Source organism: Pelophylax lessonae, assembly GCF_965119305.1.
Source record: "Pelophylax lessonae genome assembly, chromosome: 4".
Taxonomy (NCBI): Eukaryota; Metazoa; Chordata; class Amphibia; order Anura; family Ranidae; genus Pelophylax; species Pelophylax lessonae.
In genome coordinates this window covers 584,809,146-584,825,760 of record NC_138771.1, presented here as the reverse complement: position 1 = coordinate 584,825,760, position 16,615 = coordinate 584,809,146, and the positions used below count along the sequence as shown (strand labels likewise).

The following is a 16,615-nucleotide window of genomic DNA, read 5'->3' as shown; positions in this document are numbered from 1 at the left end:
GCAGAGGGTATATAAAATGTTACCTCCATCCCTGTGCAGACTTCTGAGAAAAGCCAAGTTCTGTTACATGAGCAAGGGGGTGAGCATTCTGGGAAGTCGTGCTTTAAGAAAGTATTGTTGGAAGGTTTGCTAGGAAATCACTTTCAGTAGATCATCAATTGGCTCTTGTAACAGGTAAATGAAAAGAAAGTGGTTTTCCATTCACAGATCATTGTCAGTACCTGGCATTAGTTCCTGGCAGGTTTGCCACATCTAGTTTCAAAACTACCCGGACAGAGGATCCTGTGGCAACTAGCCGGTCCAGTTACGGACATCCGAGGAGTCCAGTTTTATAGCTTTGTGAACATATCACTGAGAGGGAAAGGAAGGTGACGGCTGCTATGAGAGGGACGTCTGCTGTTCTTTCCCACAGTAAAAATCTTCCAGAGTATGTTAATAAAGAAGAGATCCAGCTTGAAAAGCAACCCATAGTCCTTGCGTATATACAAAGGTGTAAAAGAGATCAGTTTGACCTTAAAAACTTCTCAATGTTTTTTTTTCCCACCTTGTTTCTACATATGGCTTTATATATGTTTAAAGGGATTGTAGAGGCAGGTTTTTTTTTTTTTTATATCTTAAAACCTTCTGTGTGCAGCAGCGCCCCTCTGCCCCCTTAATACTTACCTGAGCCCATCTCTATCCAGCGATGTTGCAGGAGTTTCTCAGCTGCCCAAGAGAGGGTGCAGGGATCAGTCACAGCTCCGTGTTTGAATGGACACAGATAGCTGTGTCTCAGCTGCTTGCTGTGGGGGCACTCAACAGGAGGGAGGGACCAGGAGTACCGAAGAGGGACCCGAGAAGAGAAGGATCAGGACCACTCTGTGCAAAACCAACTGCACAGAGCAGGTAAGTATAACATGTTTGTAAAGGTGTTTTTTTTTTTTTTTAAATAACAATCACTTTAAGCAGGCAGTCACATTTTCCCATTACATACACATCTCTACTTACTGCTTTACTACACAATGGTTATGCTTTACTGCTCCATCTCACAATGTATGCGTATGAGTCTGATGCCTTATGGAGGCATGGATGGAGGCAAATATGGAGCTCCCTCACTGTAAAGAAGAAATATTCTACAAACCTGTCCCCCTACTGATCTTCACTCAGCTATAGTGCCCAGAGAACTTTCTTCATCAGCACCATTCCGGGACTCGGGTTCCATGTCCCCCACTGGGCACTGTGGTTCTTTTGCTGACCCCACAGCATCGCAGGACTCAGTTGTGACCCAGGGCCAGAGGAAGGAACCTCATTCTAGATTTTATTTAGATTTTATTTTGCCACACAATCTGCCAATAGGAACACTCAACCCTGATATTCTTGGTTATGTACTTGTTCCCAGAAAGTGATGTAACTCAGTGAAGCTAAGTGGGTCTTGCTTTATGGTACAAAACTGGTATAAAGCTTGGAGATATGTGGGCTTCCATCTAAGACCTTTTACATATGCTGGATGGAATTACATTATGTGTAATGATCTGTTGCTGTGTGGACAGAGGGCTTTGGCTCAGAATTAAATTTAATTTTTTTCCAAAAACATTTTACTTAATTCGTGTTCATACAAGAAATGGCCATTTATCAAATGCACAGTACAAGGCTGTGGTAGAAGACAAAGTAGTGACATGAGGTTCTCAGTGTACAGTTTAAGGTTATAGATGGATGTCGTAACAGACGAAACAAAATAGTGAACACATATTGGGTAACACTGCTTTAAATTTGCAACGTCTTCTAAATGATCTGGACAGTAAGGGAAGGCAAATAACTTGGAGTAAGAAATTCAGTAATAGGGAAGTGGAAGAGGTCAAGGGAAGTAGGGGGCATCAAGGTTCTCACTCACTGGTGGGAGGACGGTGCATATTGAAAGGCAGAGGAAAGCATATTAGAAATCTGGCATTAAAGGGGAATTACAACTTTGGTCAATGTGGTATTCCTTAGAAAAATACACTGCCTGGCCAAAAAAAAAGTCGCCACCTGGAATTAACTAAGCATGCAATATCTATCCTATTGGATAGTTACTGCATGTGCCCAAATAATGAGGTCAGCTGACTACCTGAATATACTGATTGATGAGATTATTCCATCAATGGATTTTTTCTTCCCTGATGGCACGGGCATATTCCAAGATGACAATGCCAGGATTCATCGGGTTTAAATTGTGAAAGAATGGTTCAGGGAGCATAAGACATCATTTTCAATGATTGGCCATCAGAGTCCAGAACATAATCCCATTGAGAATCTTTGGGATGTGCTGGAAGGAGGCTTTGCGCAGTGGTCCGACTCTCCCATCATTAATACAAGATCTTGGTGAAAAATGAATGCAACGCTGGATGGAAATATTTCTTGTGACATTGCAGAAGCTTATGGAAACAATACCACAGTGAATGCATGTCGTAATCAAAGCCAACAAAATATTAGACTGTGTGATCTCTTCTTTTGTTTTTTGTTTTTTTTGTTTGTTTTTTTTTTTTTGGTGGCGATTTTTTTTTTTTTTTTCTTTGCCCAGGTAGTGTATATTCCAGGAGGTAATTGTATATTGTCCAAGTATGGGAGAAGGGGGAAAAAAAAAGGGGAGGGGGTGGATGGGGAGAGGAGGGGGGAAGGGGGATAAGAGGCATGATGGGCAGGAACGGGGAAGGAGGGGACTCCCCAGGAGGCCTCTTTGGCACAGATATGGTCCAACTAGTTATTTTTGTTGACCTGGTCGTGTCAAACTGTTTCGGAAAGTCAGGGTGCAGAAGAAGCGGGTTGTGTTGTAAAGGGATCTAGTAGGTGATGGTAGGACTCAGTGGTTTGAAACTCAGAATTAATATTTTGCTTCTTTTCTTCTAAACTGTGCTGCCACCTGCACAGGGCAGACAAGGGGGAACTAACTTAATTTCACATTTTGTATTGGATTTTGCAGTTTTTTATGTAGTTCATGTGAATCATGTCCAGGTTATAATCGATGAGATGATAGATCATAATAAAAGACTATTGTATGTAATTGCTGATCCATCTAATTACTGTGTTCTCCTCTGTTTGCAGTGAAGGGTCCCCCCGCTGAGCCATCAGCTTTTCTGTCCCTATCCCCAAAATTAGTGGATAAGATGACATTGGACGAGGTAAGCATGGACTACTGACTCATTGGCTGCTTACTTTATCCGGATTGGCACATGGCAAAGCAGGAGACTTGCTCAGTGCTGCATCTACTAGCCATACATACACTGTATCACGAGCATGATCCAATAAATTGGCTCTAAAGTCCAACTCTGAGTTACCCCCTCCTACCCTCTGTCACTGGTGTTAGAAAAAAAAAATTCTTCATGCCCCTTTCACCTACCAAAATTCACGGTCACATGATCCTGCATACCTGAGTCCTCTTTGTGTACTTCTTCTGGGTATTGGACACATACTGTAAATTACAATTTCCTCCAAATCACAATTCCTTTCCTATATGTGCTCGATCACACGAGCTCTTGGCTGCCCTTGCAGTGTAATGAGCCATTAGTTTATTTTTTGTTTTAGTGCTGAGCTGCATGCAGACTCTACATACAGGTCCATGCACCAGTCCCTGCATACCTGTCCAATGGCACTTTTCCACTGCAAGTACCTGCTCGGCTCTGCTTGGCCCTGCTTGGCCCGGTTTGCTTTTCCATTGCTGGTACCGCATGGTACTGTGTTGGAACGGTTCGGTACGGTACGGTACGGTATGGTTTGCTTTTCCACTAAAGTAGTACTAAAGTTAAGTGGGTGGGATAACAACGTGGAGGGTGGGATTCTCTGACCAATCAGTGGCTAGTAGTGACTGCATGCAAAGGATTGTGGGATATGGTACCGGGTATGGTACCTCTTGGAACCACAATCGAGGTGGTACTGTTTTTGAGAGCCGTACCGTTCGGTTCCATGCAGTGGAAAAGCGCCGCCGTACCGTACCTTTCCTACACCATACCATGCAGTACCAGCAGTGGAAAAGCACAAAAGCTAGCCGAACCGTTCGGTTCCATGCAGTGGAAAAGCGCCACAAGTGGGCTATGCAGGTGAGTCAGTACAGGTGACCTGTGCCCATTTACTTTATATGGGCTATGAGCACACAGCTCAGTGCTAGTACAAAAAGTAAACCCTCTGGATGGGGCTGAGCATTCTTATGACTAACCCGAAGTCAGCAGACCATGGCTGTAAACATACATTACATGGCTTCTGTGAACTCCAGGGAGATTTAAAATAAATACATAAAAAAAGAAAAACCCCATTGCACTCATATACAGCTAGTACAGCAATCTGTCTCCGTATCAGCCTTTTGTCATCCCCTCTACAGCAGAGCTTAGGCTGAGAGAGAAAGGTATAGCGGTATGAACCAATCAGGTCTACTGCACACATGTTGACACTGTCCAATCACAATCCAAGCTGTATTGCTTAACTGATGCAGATAATTGGTTCATTGATCTGGGTATCTGGCATAGCTGTTTAAATCTCAGGACTGAATATGTAAAAATACAACTTTTTTGGCAGGTAAAACCGCTCCCTTGTATGCATTCTGATTGTTTGCTTTGTTGTTTTCCTGGATTGAAAGCCGAACAAACGCATACAACAAATGATTCTGGGCACCTCAGTTTATTGGCTAATTTCCATGTTTCTAGGCCTCCCAGCTTCAGACCCTCTTATGGGAGAGATGTATAAATCTCCAAACTAGACATATTTTCAAAAGCGGTGTTCTCATTTATCTGATCCGTCATTTCTCTCTTCTTAGATTTTTCTCATTAATCTGAAGCGTCGTCCGGATAGGAGAGATCGTATGAAGAGGGTGCTGTACGAGCTGCAAATTGACTACAAGCTATCAGATGCTGTGGATGGCAAGTGAGTTCTTGAAGATGAAATGAAGTGTTTTTGGGATTACTGAACCTGCATTTTGACAACTAGAGCTCAAGTGAATGTATTCACCGTATCCAGCTCTCAGGTGTCACTTTTTTTAGTGCAGATTGTAAATTGATGATCCCTGGTTACATACATAGTTACATAGTGAGGTTGAAGAAAGACTTCAGTCCATTCAGTTCAACCCATAATGTGTGTGCGTGTGTGTTTACTGATAACCGTACATTGTATAACCCTGTATATTGTGGTCTTTAAGGTGCCCATCTAATATTTTTTTTTAAACTATCGATGCTTCCCGCTGATACCACTGCTTGTGTAAGAGAATTCCACATCCTTACTGCTCTAACAGTAAAAAACCCCTTACGTACAGTAGTTTACGGTTAAATCACTTTTCTTCTAGTTTTAGTGAGTGGCCACGTGTCTTATTGAATTCCCTTTCTCTGAAAAGTTTGTTTCCTATGCTAAGGTCACCTGTATGGTATTTGAACATTGATATCATATCCCTTCTCAAACATCTCTTCTCCAGAGAGAATAAGTTCAATGCTTGTAGTCTTTCCTCATAGCTGATGTCCTCCATTCCCCTAATTATCTTTGTTGCCCTTCTCTGGACTCTCTCTAGTTTCAGCACATCCTTCCTGAGGACCGGTGCCCAGAACTGGACAGCATATTCAAGATGTGGCTGAACCAGTCTTATAAAGTGGGAGAATAATCTCTTTATATCTGGAGTGAATTCCCTTTTTTATACATCCCAGTATTCTGTTGGCTTTGCTTGCAGTTTTTTGGCATTGCATGCCACTGCCAAGCCTGTTGTCCACTAGGACCCCCAGGTCTTTTTCCATCTTAGTTTCACCCAGAGGTTCCCCTCCTAGCGAGTAACTTGCATTCGTATTTAGACACCCTAGTGCATTACCTTACATTCTTCAACATTAAATCTCATCTGCCATGTAGTTACCCACCCCATTATTTTGTTCAGGTCTTCTTGTAAGGTTACAATGTCATGTGTAGATGATATTGGCCTGCTTAGCTTTGTATCGTCCGCAAATACCGAGATTGGGCTGGATATCCCCTTTTCTCTGTTGTTTATGAATAAATTAAACAGGATTGGTCCAAGGATAGATCCTTGGGGGACCCCACTTTCCACACCCTCCCTATTTGAGTACTCCCCATTTATCACCACCCTCTGAACTCTCCCCTGGAGCCAGTTCTCTATCCAGGTACTCCCCCCTATTGTCTATACCTACATACCTTAGTTTGTACAGGAAGCATTTGTGGGGAACAATGTCAAATGCCTTTGCAAAGTCCAGATACACCACATCCACAGGCCTTCCTTTATCTAGATTGCAATTTACTTCATCGTAGAAGGTTAACCACTTCCTGTCGCTGCACTGCCATTTTACGTCGGCAGTGTGGCTCTCCCAGGCAAAATCCCGTTAATAAACGTCATTTGCTTGGGAGGCCACTAGGGGGTGTGTGAGCGCCGCCGGAGGCACGCTCCTGCCCCCAAACGACAGCGGGGAAGCCAGTGCAGTTGTCAGGCTGCTCCGATTGCTGTCTGACACCGGCGATCTCCCCTGCTGACAGAGAAGGACAGGCGGCTGATGTAAACACAGCCGTCTGTCATTCTCCCTGAAGTGATCACAGAGGCTATGTGATCCTGCTATATAGGATCGCATGTCTCTGTGATCATCTCACAAGCCCAACCCCTCCACAGTTAGAATCACTCCCCTAGGCTTACATTTAACCCCTTGATCACCAACAGTGTTAACCCCTTCCCTGCCAATGGCATTATTACAGTAACAGTGCATATTTTTAGCACTGATTACTGTAGTAATGTCACTGGTCCCCCCAAAAGTGTCAAAAGTGTCAGGGGTCCGATCTGTCTGCTGCAGTGTCGCAGTCCCACAAAAAATCGCAGATCGCTGCCATTAATAGTAAAATAAAAATGACATAAATCTTTCCCATAGTTAGTAAACGCAATAACTTTTGTGCAAACCAATCAAAATACGCTTATTGCGATTTTATTATTATTTTTTTTTTTTACAAAAATATGTAGCTGAAAACAAATTGGCCTAAAATGTTAAAACATTTTGATTTTTTTAAAATAGGCCCTGGTCATTAAGCAGCAAAATCTTCCGGTCCAGAAGTGGTTAATAATAATAATCTGGCAAGAATAATTTTTCATGAATCCATGCTGATTACTATTACTACTAATACTGTTTTTATTACGAAAGTCTTGTATATAGTCCCTTAGCATCCCCTCCAAAATTTTGCAGACTACTGATGTTACGCTAACCGACCTATAGTTGTCTGGGATATATCTCGGCCCTTTTTTTTAAAATATTGGTACAACGTTGGCTTTTTTCCAATCTGCTGGCACCACACCCATCAGTGGACTATCCATAAAGATCCAGAACAATGGTCTGGCTATTACCTGGCTGAGTTCTTTAACCACCTGCCGCCCGCGCTATAGCCGATAGATGGCTACAGCGCGGACTCCAATTTTCGGGAGGCCGTCTTTAAACGGCCTCCCAGTGACAGGCTCCCCGCGCGCTCCCGCGAGCGCGCTTCGGGGAAAATCTGTGTCGGCCGTGTCCCTTGGACACAGCCAATCACAGATCGTGGTAAATGGCCAATCACAGTGGCCATTCACCACGTGATCGGACCGTGCAATGAGAGATGATCTCAAATGTAAACGCTCCTTTCTCTCATCGCCAGCGCTCCTTCCTCACACAGAGACTGCAGTGTGAGAAAGAGGAGAGCCGTTCAGCGGTAAGGGGACACAGAGAAATGTAATCAGGGCACTGATCACCAGTGCCCTGATTACACAAGAGAAAAAAAAAATGCCATTACTGCCCACAGTGCCCGCCATCAGTGCCCCCCATCAGTGCCCATAGTGCTGCCAGTCAGTGCCCATCAGTGCCTGCTCATCTAGGCACTGATGGGCACTGACTAGCAGAGCTATGGGCACTGAGTGTGGGCACTGATGGTGCTGCCCATCAGTGCTCATCCGTGCCACCCGTCAGTATCCCATCAGTGCCGCCTCTCAGTGCCCGTCAGTGCCGCCCGTCAGTGCCACCTATCAGTGCCACCTATCAGTGCTCATCAGTGCGGCAGATTAGTACCTCCTCATCAGTGCCACCTCATCAGTGCCCATAAGTGCTACCTCATCAGTGCCCATCAGTGCAGCCTATCAGTGCCCATCAGTGCCGCCTCATCAGTGCATATCAGTGAAGGAGAAAAATGTATTTATTTTCAAAATTTACTCACAGAAAATAAGAAAAACTTTTTTTTTTTCAAAATTTTCTGTCTTTTTTTCTTTTTTTTTTTAGTAAGAAATAAAAAACCCAGAGGTGATTAAATACCACCAAAATAAAGCTCTATTTGTGTGAAAAAAATGATAAAAATTTCATATCGGTACAGTGTAGCATGACTGCGCAATTGTCATTCAAAGTGTGAGAGCGCTGAAAGCTGAAAATTGGCCTGGGCAGTAAGGGGGTATAAGTGCCCAGTAGGCAAGTGGTTAAGAACCCTCGGGTGATTTTGATGGCTGTAAAGTACAATTTATCAGGCACATGCAGTTTTGAGGCTTGACATATTTGGTATCTATTACCTCGAAACGGATTGGAGATTGTTAGATTTTATGTTCACTAAAATGAATTTTGAATGAATTTTTACCTGAAAATATATTGGTTTTGAAAGATGGTTGTGCAAATATCACGCAACAGAAGGTGTTTTTTTATTTATTTTTTTTATTTTGAAACAACCATTATTTTATTCTATGGGTCCTCTGGTTTCAGAAAACTCTTTTCTTTCTGAGTTTTAAAGTGGTTGAAAACCCTTGCATATATGCGGTGAAGTGACTGACCTCCGGTGATACCCAGAGATGAAACAAATCCCCAAACATAAGCTGTACAGGTTTATCTGCAGTATTTTCTCTACAGCTGTTCAAAGTCCAGAATTGATATACCTTGTCTGAGCTTTCAGTAAACTAGGGGTGGAGAGCTGAAATTACCCACTGCAGAGCTCAGTGATGAGAGCTCTCAGAGCTGATTGGATCCATCCAGAACCAGAGCTGAGACTTTTAATCACAGGCTGTGTGCTGGAGCTTCCTCCCCCGGTCACCTTCTTTCTCTTGGTGTCAGGAAAACTTGACTTATGTTGATAGCGGAAAGAGGCAGCAGGCCGACATGACACTTATGGCGCTTTTCCACTGCATGGAACCAAACGGTTCGGCACGCTTTTGTGCTTTTCCACTGCTGGTACCGCATGGTATGGTGTAGGAACGGTTCGGTACAATACGGTACGGCGCTTTTCCACTGCATGGAACCGAATGGTACGGCTCTCAAAAACAGTACCACCTCAATTGTGGTTCCAAGAGGTACCATACCCGGTACCATATCCCACAATCCTTTGCATGCAGTCACTACTAGCCACTAATTGGTTAGAGAATCCCACCCACCCCGTTGTTATCCCCCCACTTAACTTTAGTACTACTTTAGTGGAAAAGCGAACCGTTCCAACACCGTACCATGCGGTACCAGCAGTGGAAAAGCAAGCAGGGCCGAGTAGAGCCAAGCCGGTACTTGCAGTGGAAAAGTGCCATTAGTGCTCTTAACTGAGACAATTACACCCTATAGAGGGATATGCATTGTTATTTCATGTCAGAGATTTACAAACACTTTAAGTAATGTTCAGGCCAAAAATATGCAGTTTAATGTGTGTGCAAGAATACTAAATTGATATGACAGTGAAAGGATTAGACAGACGGTATCAGTGGAACGTTGGGGAAAAACTGCTACAGATATGAAATGAAGGTCACAAGCATTCAGCAGCCCCCATAACTCTCTTGGCACGGCCATATACTGTGCTGTATTGAGAACCACTTCCTGGTAGTGTCGGAGCTGGCAGCTAAGCCCCGCCCCTATGCACCCCGATTGGCAGCTCACTATGATGGCAGCCTCGCTAGCACATTAGGAGGAAGGTGCAGGCAAGCTTCAGCAGGTTGAGATGTTGAAGCTTTGCCTATGAGAGGGTATAAGAATGTGTTGTGACAGGAGATTTTGGGAGGCCGATGTAGATATTGTATATGCACTCCTAGAGGCCTGTGCTTCATGTTTGCAGCAGTTGTCACTTTTTCCTACCAGTGACCTTGTCTTTAGGTAAATCTATCACAGCAAAGTGATTTTTTTTTTCTCTCTTACAAGATGTAAGTTCCCAGACAGTTATGCTAATCCTGTGACTCAAGGGATTTGGATAACAGCCCAGAAACCTGTGGTTTGTAAACTAAGTCACCAGTGGTAGCTTCTATAAATCTATCATGACAGGTTCCCTTTTATTAAAATAAATTGTGGAAGCAGAGCTCCTGTGTCAGTGCTTTGGCCGATCCCAGCTTTGCTGGGGGTATGTGATGTCCCTTCCAGTCTTTGTATCGCTTTTTTAGCTACGTGTGGAGGAATTGCAGGACATCTATTTATGGACACTGGAAGTTCAGTAGGGTAAGACATTTTTTCATCCCTATCCTGATTCTCGTTTAAATTACTTATCAAGTTGTCTGGAGCTTCTGAAATGCAACAAAGGTAGCGGTGCACTAGGCTTTCCCCATGCATGAAGCTCCATAAACCTAAGGGCAGCCAGGGTTAGTAAAATGTGTGTTTTTCAAGCTAAAATTTGTTCTAAGGCTAAAGCAGCCTTCAAAAATCAAGGAAAGGATGGTACATTTTATTTATTTTATTTATGAGTTATTAGTTGTTCAAGATTCCGCTTGGTATCCTCAGCACGTGGAGATTCTACTTCACATATGTAACAGTAGGAAATATGTACATACCATTGACTTCTGTGTCCTTGCAGCTGGGACTGATCTTTTCTCGGGATTTAGGAAAGGACAGAAAAGCTTAACTGTACCTGGCCATACTTGGAGCTGCTTCTTTCCACTGCCTGACTTTTTGGACTAATATTTTGAATGTTTCAGGCTGATCCTTGGTTTTGCCTGCTTTTGAGCTCAGCAAAGAGTTTGGCTTCCTTTGTGTTAAAAATCCTGTCTGGAACTATTCATGACCTAACCTGTCTGTTATGGTGATACTCCAGCCAAAAGGTTATTTTTTTTTTCTTTCTTGTCCATTGAAGGACACAGGAAGCCTCCCTTTTGGGTTATACTGCCGCCTATAGGAGGATTGCATGCTGGCAAACAAACCTGTAGGTCAGCCTTCTTCAACTAGGGTTCCTTGAGGTTTCTTCAGAGGTGCCTTGGCAAAATGCCTAAAAATTGCCCGAAAATTGTATACGAGCCGGTGTGTGGATGAAGGATGCCTTTTAGTTACACAAAGTCACAGGTTTTCATTGTGCACCACTACAACCTTCTAGATGCCTGCGTCCTAATGACCAATAGTTGATAGGGAGGATGTCAGTCGACTGCATAGCATCCTTGTTTGACCCTCCCCTCCCCCTCTCCATCAACAGGTCACATTAGCTGAGTGATGGAGATACATTGGAATACTAGGTACCAGTTTGCAACAGTGTATTTGCTTTGGAAGAATAAATCCCCTCTAACGGTGGTGTCCTACTTGGACTTGTGGATGTTGCGGCATTATGTAAAACTGTTATAATAGTATTTACATTTTAAAATGGGGAGTCTTGAGATTGACCATAAGGGTGCCATGACTGAAAAAAGGTGAGAAAGACTACTGCAGGCCAGGATAAGCCATCCTACTACCAGCATACTTCCACTTTTTGCTAGTAGGAAGGTGGACATTTTTTTTTTTTTTTTAATGAAGACTATGCTCTACACCAGGGATTCCCAAACTAAGGGAAAACAACAAGAGAAGGGCGCACCGACCTTGTGCATTACCACTTAAAAGCTTATTAAAATCAAAGAAGGGTAGCGTACAATAAACTCTGACATTCACAGACATGACTAGGCATGATGGGAATTGTAGTTCCTGAACAACCGGAGGGCCGTAGTTTGGTAACCCTTGCTCTACACTGCTGCTAGAGTTTGCCTCTCAACTGCAGATTTCCACCACAGCTGTCCTCAGCCTGGCTTTTGGAGCGCTGCATCTGGACCTGCTGGACTGGAGGTTGTGGGTATAGCCTGGAAATGAGTGTTGGACACTGGGTTCCATTTAAGGTGCTTTTCAGATTGTTTTGGTAAAAAGTTAGCTGCAGAACAATTTCTGTGTCTAGAGCCTTTAGTAATGCCTCATTGTTTGCACTGTCTCTGATGACTCACTGATTGGGCCGAGCACTGGGAGCTTCCTCAAGTATGTGGGTCACGGGGCGTCAGGAAGGGACTGGGAGGGACAATACCGTTGTGCAGGGGGCCCTAAGCTCACCCTCTACAAACCGCTCCAGTGCTGCTTGCAGCATGCCTACTAATGTGGGCAATGCCCACAGCCTTAAATCTTGGTCTGCTAGGAGTCTTCCTTAGCTCCTTTTGGCTGTGGCTAGTTCTTCTGCCATCTTGGCTGAGGTTTTTACTACAATCAAGCAAGACCTTATCCTATATCACTGGGTATTTGCTGACTGAGACTGCAGAGGCCACAGGCAGGCTCCCGTGCCTTCTCCCCCAGATTCTGTCTCTGATCTACCTACAGCCTCTGAGCTATCAACTGCGCAGACTGTCTGATTCTGAGCCGCTCCAATCTTTGCCTGATAAGCTTGGCTCCAAAGAGTCACAGCCTTCTGCCATTACTTTCAAATTAAGAGACTGTTTGTTTTTGCTTTTATTGATGTGATACACGCAACTGTGAAAGTAGAGGATCAGCCTGTTGCTTCTACCAGTGTTATTCCCAGTCTTGGGTTCTGTAGAGCCATAAGACCATTTGATTATCAGCCTGTTGCTTCTACCAGTGGTATTCCCAGTCTTGGGTTCTGTAGAGCCATAAGACCATTTGATTATCAGCCTGTTGCTTCTACCAGTGGTATTCCCAGTCTTGGGTTCTGTAGAGCCATAGGACCATTTATTGATTGGATTGGGTTTCATTGTTCTTGCTGGCAGGTCCTGCTCTCCACTCCTTTCCGTGACCTTGATGTGCCAAACCTTGGCTGACTAAAGTCCCTTAAAAGAGGTCTTTACACTTATGTGGTTGACCCCTTTGTTATAGAATATTTTGGAGCAATTGGTTGTAACTGTTGTGTTGGACTGCTTAGATTTCCAATCTCGTCTCCTGAATATGTCCCCCTGTCCATACAAATGTGGAGGACATTTCTTAAAAAATGTTGTACTGCAGAACCTGCTTCTAAGAAGTTCCTGACTCAGTGGAAGAATCTTAAGGAACAGACTGCAAAATACCCCTTTAATTTCTTTACACACGTGCTATCCATGTTCAGACCCCCTAGGTTTGGCTCCCAGTCCACCAGCATGGTTTGGAGCTCAAAGTCTGCCAAATCCTGAGACAAACTTTCCTCCGCATGAAGCAACACACCCCCACTTTCCAGAGTTGGGTTGGGGTGTTTGTGCGGACACTTGAACTGCTTGTATCTCAGATACTTGGGGTACACAGGGTTTGGTCTCCAAGGGCCGAACCCTCCTCAGTTTCTCACTTTCAGCCTTATTTTTTCATTCACAAATTAGCAGATCTTGGGGTAGCCCTCTCATTACTTCTGAACCATGTTCTTGTGGTAGAACGTTTTGAGGGGTTATACTCCGATTTGTCCACTGTTTCCCGAACCCCAAAGTGGGGTTATACCAGCGTACATTAGGGGCAGGCCAAGCAAGTTTCTTTGCCAGTGTTCAATCATCTGAAGGTAGCCTCCAAGTAACCAAGGGTCTGTGAATATAAGCTGTGTGTCCTGTGCTGTAATCCAAGATGAGGTAAGTCAAAATTCCTATTTTCTGGAGACCACGGACACAGGTCCCACTCCTCTGTGTTTGTTAATGCTGTCAGTACTGCTTTTCTACAAAGATGAGACATACCAGTAATAGGATAGGTTAACCTGGGCTGGCCTACAGTTGTTTCTTTTTCTTTTTTTTTTAGCCAGTGTCCAATCCTCTTGTCGGTGGTAGTATAACCTGAAGGTAAAAATGTCCTGTGCCCCTCAGTTCACTCCCAAGAAACCATGAGCACAAAAATCCTAATTTTATTTAACTTTTTGTTTTGTATAATGGCAGAAGGCTCTGTCACTGGAACAGGAGTTGAGGGGGAACGTCTAATCTGGACCACTGTTCTGGTGATGTCTACTTTCCATTACTGTTGGGGTCTGCAGGGCAGGAAGTAAAGTAAATCCCTTCAATGACACACAGCTAAAAAACTTGGCAGAGGCAACTTTTTTTTCCCATAGTTTGTTAGTACGGCTTTAAGTTTTAAACATTGGGAACTTTATTATGTCTTTAGTATAATTATTGAGAGAGGGGGGGGGGGGGGGGGAGATTGTAAGCTCTAACGAGCAGGGCCCTCTAGTTTCTCCTGTTTTGAATTGTATTGTAACTGTATTGTCTTCTCTCACATTGTAAAGCGCTGTGCAAACTGTTGGCGCTATATAAATCCTGTATAATAATAATAATAATAATTATATAGAGAGGGGGACCAAAGCATGTACAGTATCTAATAACATTCCTAAAGTTTATAGCAGTTCTCTAACTTTATCCGTGTTTTCCAGACTTGTAGTTATGCCCCTGGTACATTTGCTGCCACGTGTTCACATGTGAGTGGGGTCCAATGATTGAAAATAAATATATATATATATATATATATATATATATATATATATATATATATATATATATATATATATATATATATATATATATATATATATATATATATATATATAATTTTTTTTTATTTTTTTTATTTTTTGCTATCATTAAACCTTTATGAAGAGCAGACAAAGAACAGTGCTGTAAATGAAGCCAGGTGCAGGCAGTACAGACTGTAGTGCCATTCACCAGCAGGCCTTGCAATGAATGAGAAGTTCATCTGAGGGCCTACTGACCCCACTAGGCCTGAAGCCAAGTGGAACGGTAATAGAAGTAGGAGGACTGGGTCAGAGGATTTTTCCACAGTGGGGTCTTAGATAGAAGTAGTGAGGAGGGTGTTCCTTTTCTTGGTCTGAAATGTTCGTGTTGAATGAGGTAATATTATATTTCAAACCAGAAATCTAGCTTTCCTTCTTGAGAACACTTGAATTATTTGGTTGTTTTTTGTACAGCTCTGCAGCAATTCCTCTAGAGGGCGCCCACAAGGCCACTCTTACGAAGTTCAAGTTTGCAAAAGCCAAAGATGTTGGTGTGTTTACACTCTTGAGAGGAGGTTGCGTGACTGTGTAATTCTTAAAATAGTTCTCTGAACTTCCGTTTAAGAATTTATGCTGACTTTCGTGAGAACATTTGGCTTTAACAAGAACCTGATTTGAAGTCATCTTTCTGTGGCCTTTTTACTTTAGTTTTTTTGCCTTATTTATATGTCAAGTTATACTGCCACAAAGTCAAACACCTGCATGAGAAGCATCAGGGGGAATCTGGAAATGTTGTATTTTAGTTAAAAAAAAAAAAAAAAACAAGCCTACATTATATTGCAGCTTACCAATTCTTAGATGTGATGGCTGCATTTGTTTTCTTTTTATAGGCTTTCTTTCCCTTGTGATCTGGTCAGTAAGTCTGTTGTTGTTTAAAAATAACAGGCTCTCCAGCAGAATAATAAGCTCACCAACGGAATGTATCAGTTACAGAAATGAGACAAACCATTAAACACTAGCAGGGATGCTTATAATAATCAACTTTTTTTTTTTTTTATTTATTTAGTAAAATGTTAATCCCAAAAGAAAAAAAAAAAACTTTGTAACTGCTTATACGGTTTGAGCTGAAGTTTGGCTTCAATTTAAATTCAAATCTAAATTTGCTAGTACATCTAACTCCCCTCCCCTCAGACTGACAATGCTGCTGTCCAAAGGTGCCCCCTGTGCTCCTTCCTCCAGAGTAGGGGCACTCTAATACAGGAGGTGTGTTTCTGGGCAGATCACCAGGCGGAAAGCCTAAGAAAACGAATGCAGGCACCACATCTGATTGGTAAGCTGCAATATATTACATTTTTGGTTTGAAGTTTATTGCTGCCTAAAAGTTAAAATGGTGCATCCTCTCATGCCTCCCCCATTTCTGCAGAACATCACTCCTGTCACTCCTCTTGCATTCCTGAAAGGTGATTTGGGCTCTCTACTGCACTTTGGCAGCGAGGCAATGCAAGAGAATCCCACACCAGAAGTGCCCTCTGCAACACAGTGCCAGAGGCAGGTCAGTGCCTGGACCAGTAAGTGACAACCAAGGGGATGCAGCCTGGATTTGCCCGATGACGGGATTCGGTGGTATCCCCGGAACGGTCCTGTGGAATCTGGGATGGTTGGAGGGTATGACTATGCCCTATGAGTCGGCTCTGCTGTGTCACTGCGTTCTAAACTACAGAGGTGCTGAGATGAGGAGTTTCAGGAGGCAGAGTCCGCACAGGAATCACTGCAGGCAGGCAGGCTTTTTGTGCCCCCCTCCCCCCAAAATTGGGTAATATATTGCGATTAAATGAACTTACATTTTTAAATGAAATTTTGTGCTTGATAAAACAGTTGCGCATACCTTGTAACATACAAAATTGCAGTTAACACTCTTTATTCTCCTGGGTCTCTGCTATTAGAAACAAATCAAGGTTTGAGGGTTATAGCTATTCTTCAGTAAAATGAAATTTTTTAAAATGCAAAAAGGGACACAGCCTTTTTCTTTTTTTTTTTTTGGGGTATTTATCTGAGGAGTTCA

General features: G+C 43.1%; 1 protein-coding gene across 2 annotated transcripts in view; it reads left to right on the top strand.

The window, feature by feature from the left end:
- COLGALT1 (collagen beta(1-O)galactosyltransferase 1) overlaps positions 1-16,615 on the top strand; it is a 100,557-nt gene that overhangs the window by 51,210 nt on the left and 32,732 nt on the right. For both annotated transcript variants that reach the window (XM_082252727.1, XM_082252728.1), the window contains 2 exons: positions 3,058-3,134; positions 4,760-4,866. In XM_082252727.1, coding sequence (XP_082108853.1) covers positions 3,058-3,134; positions 4,760-4,866 — 184 coding nt within the window. The remainder of the gene's footprint in view (positions 1-3,057; positions 3,135-4,759; positions 4,867-16,615) is intronic.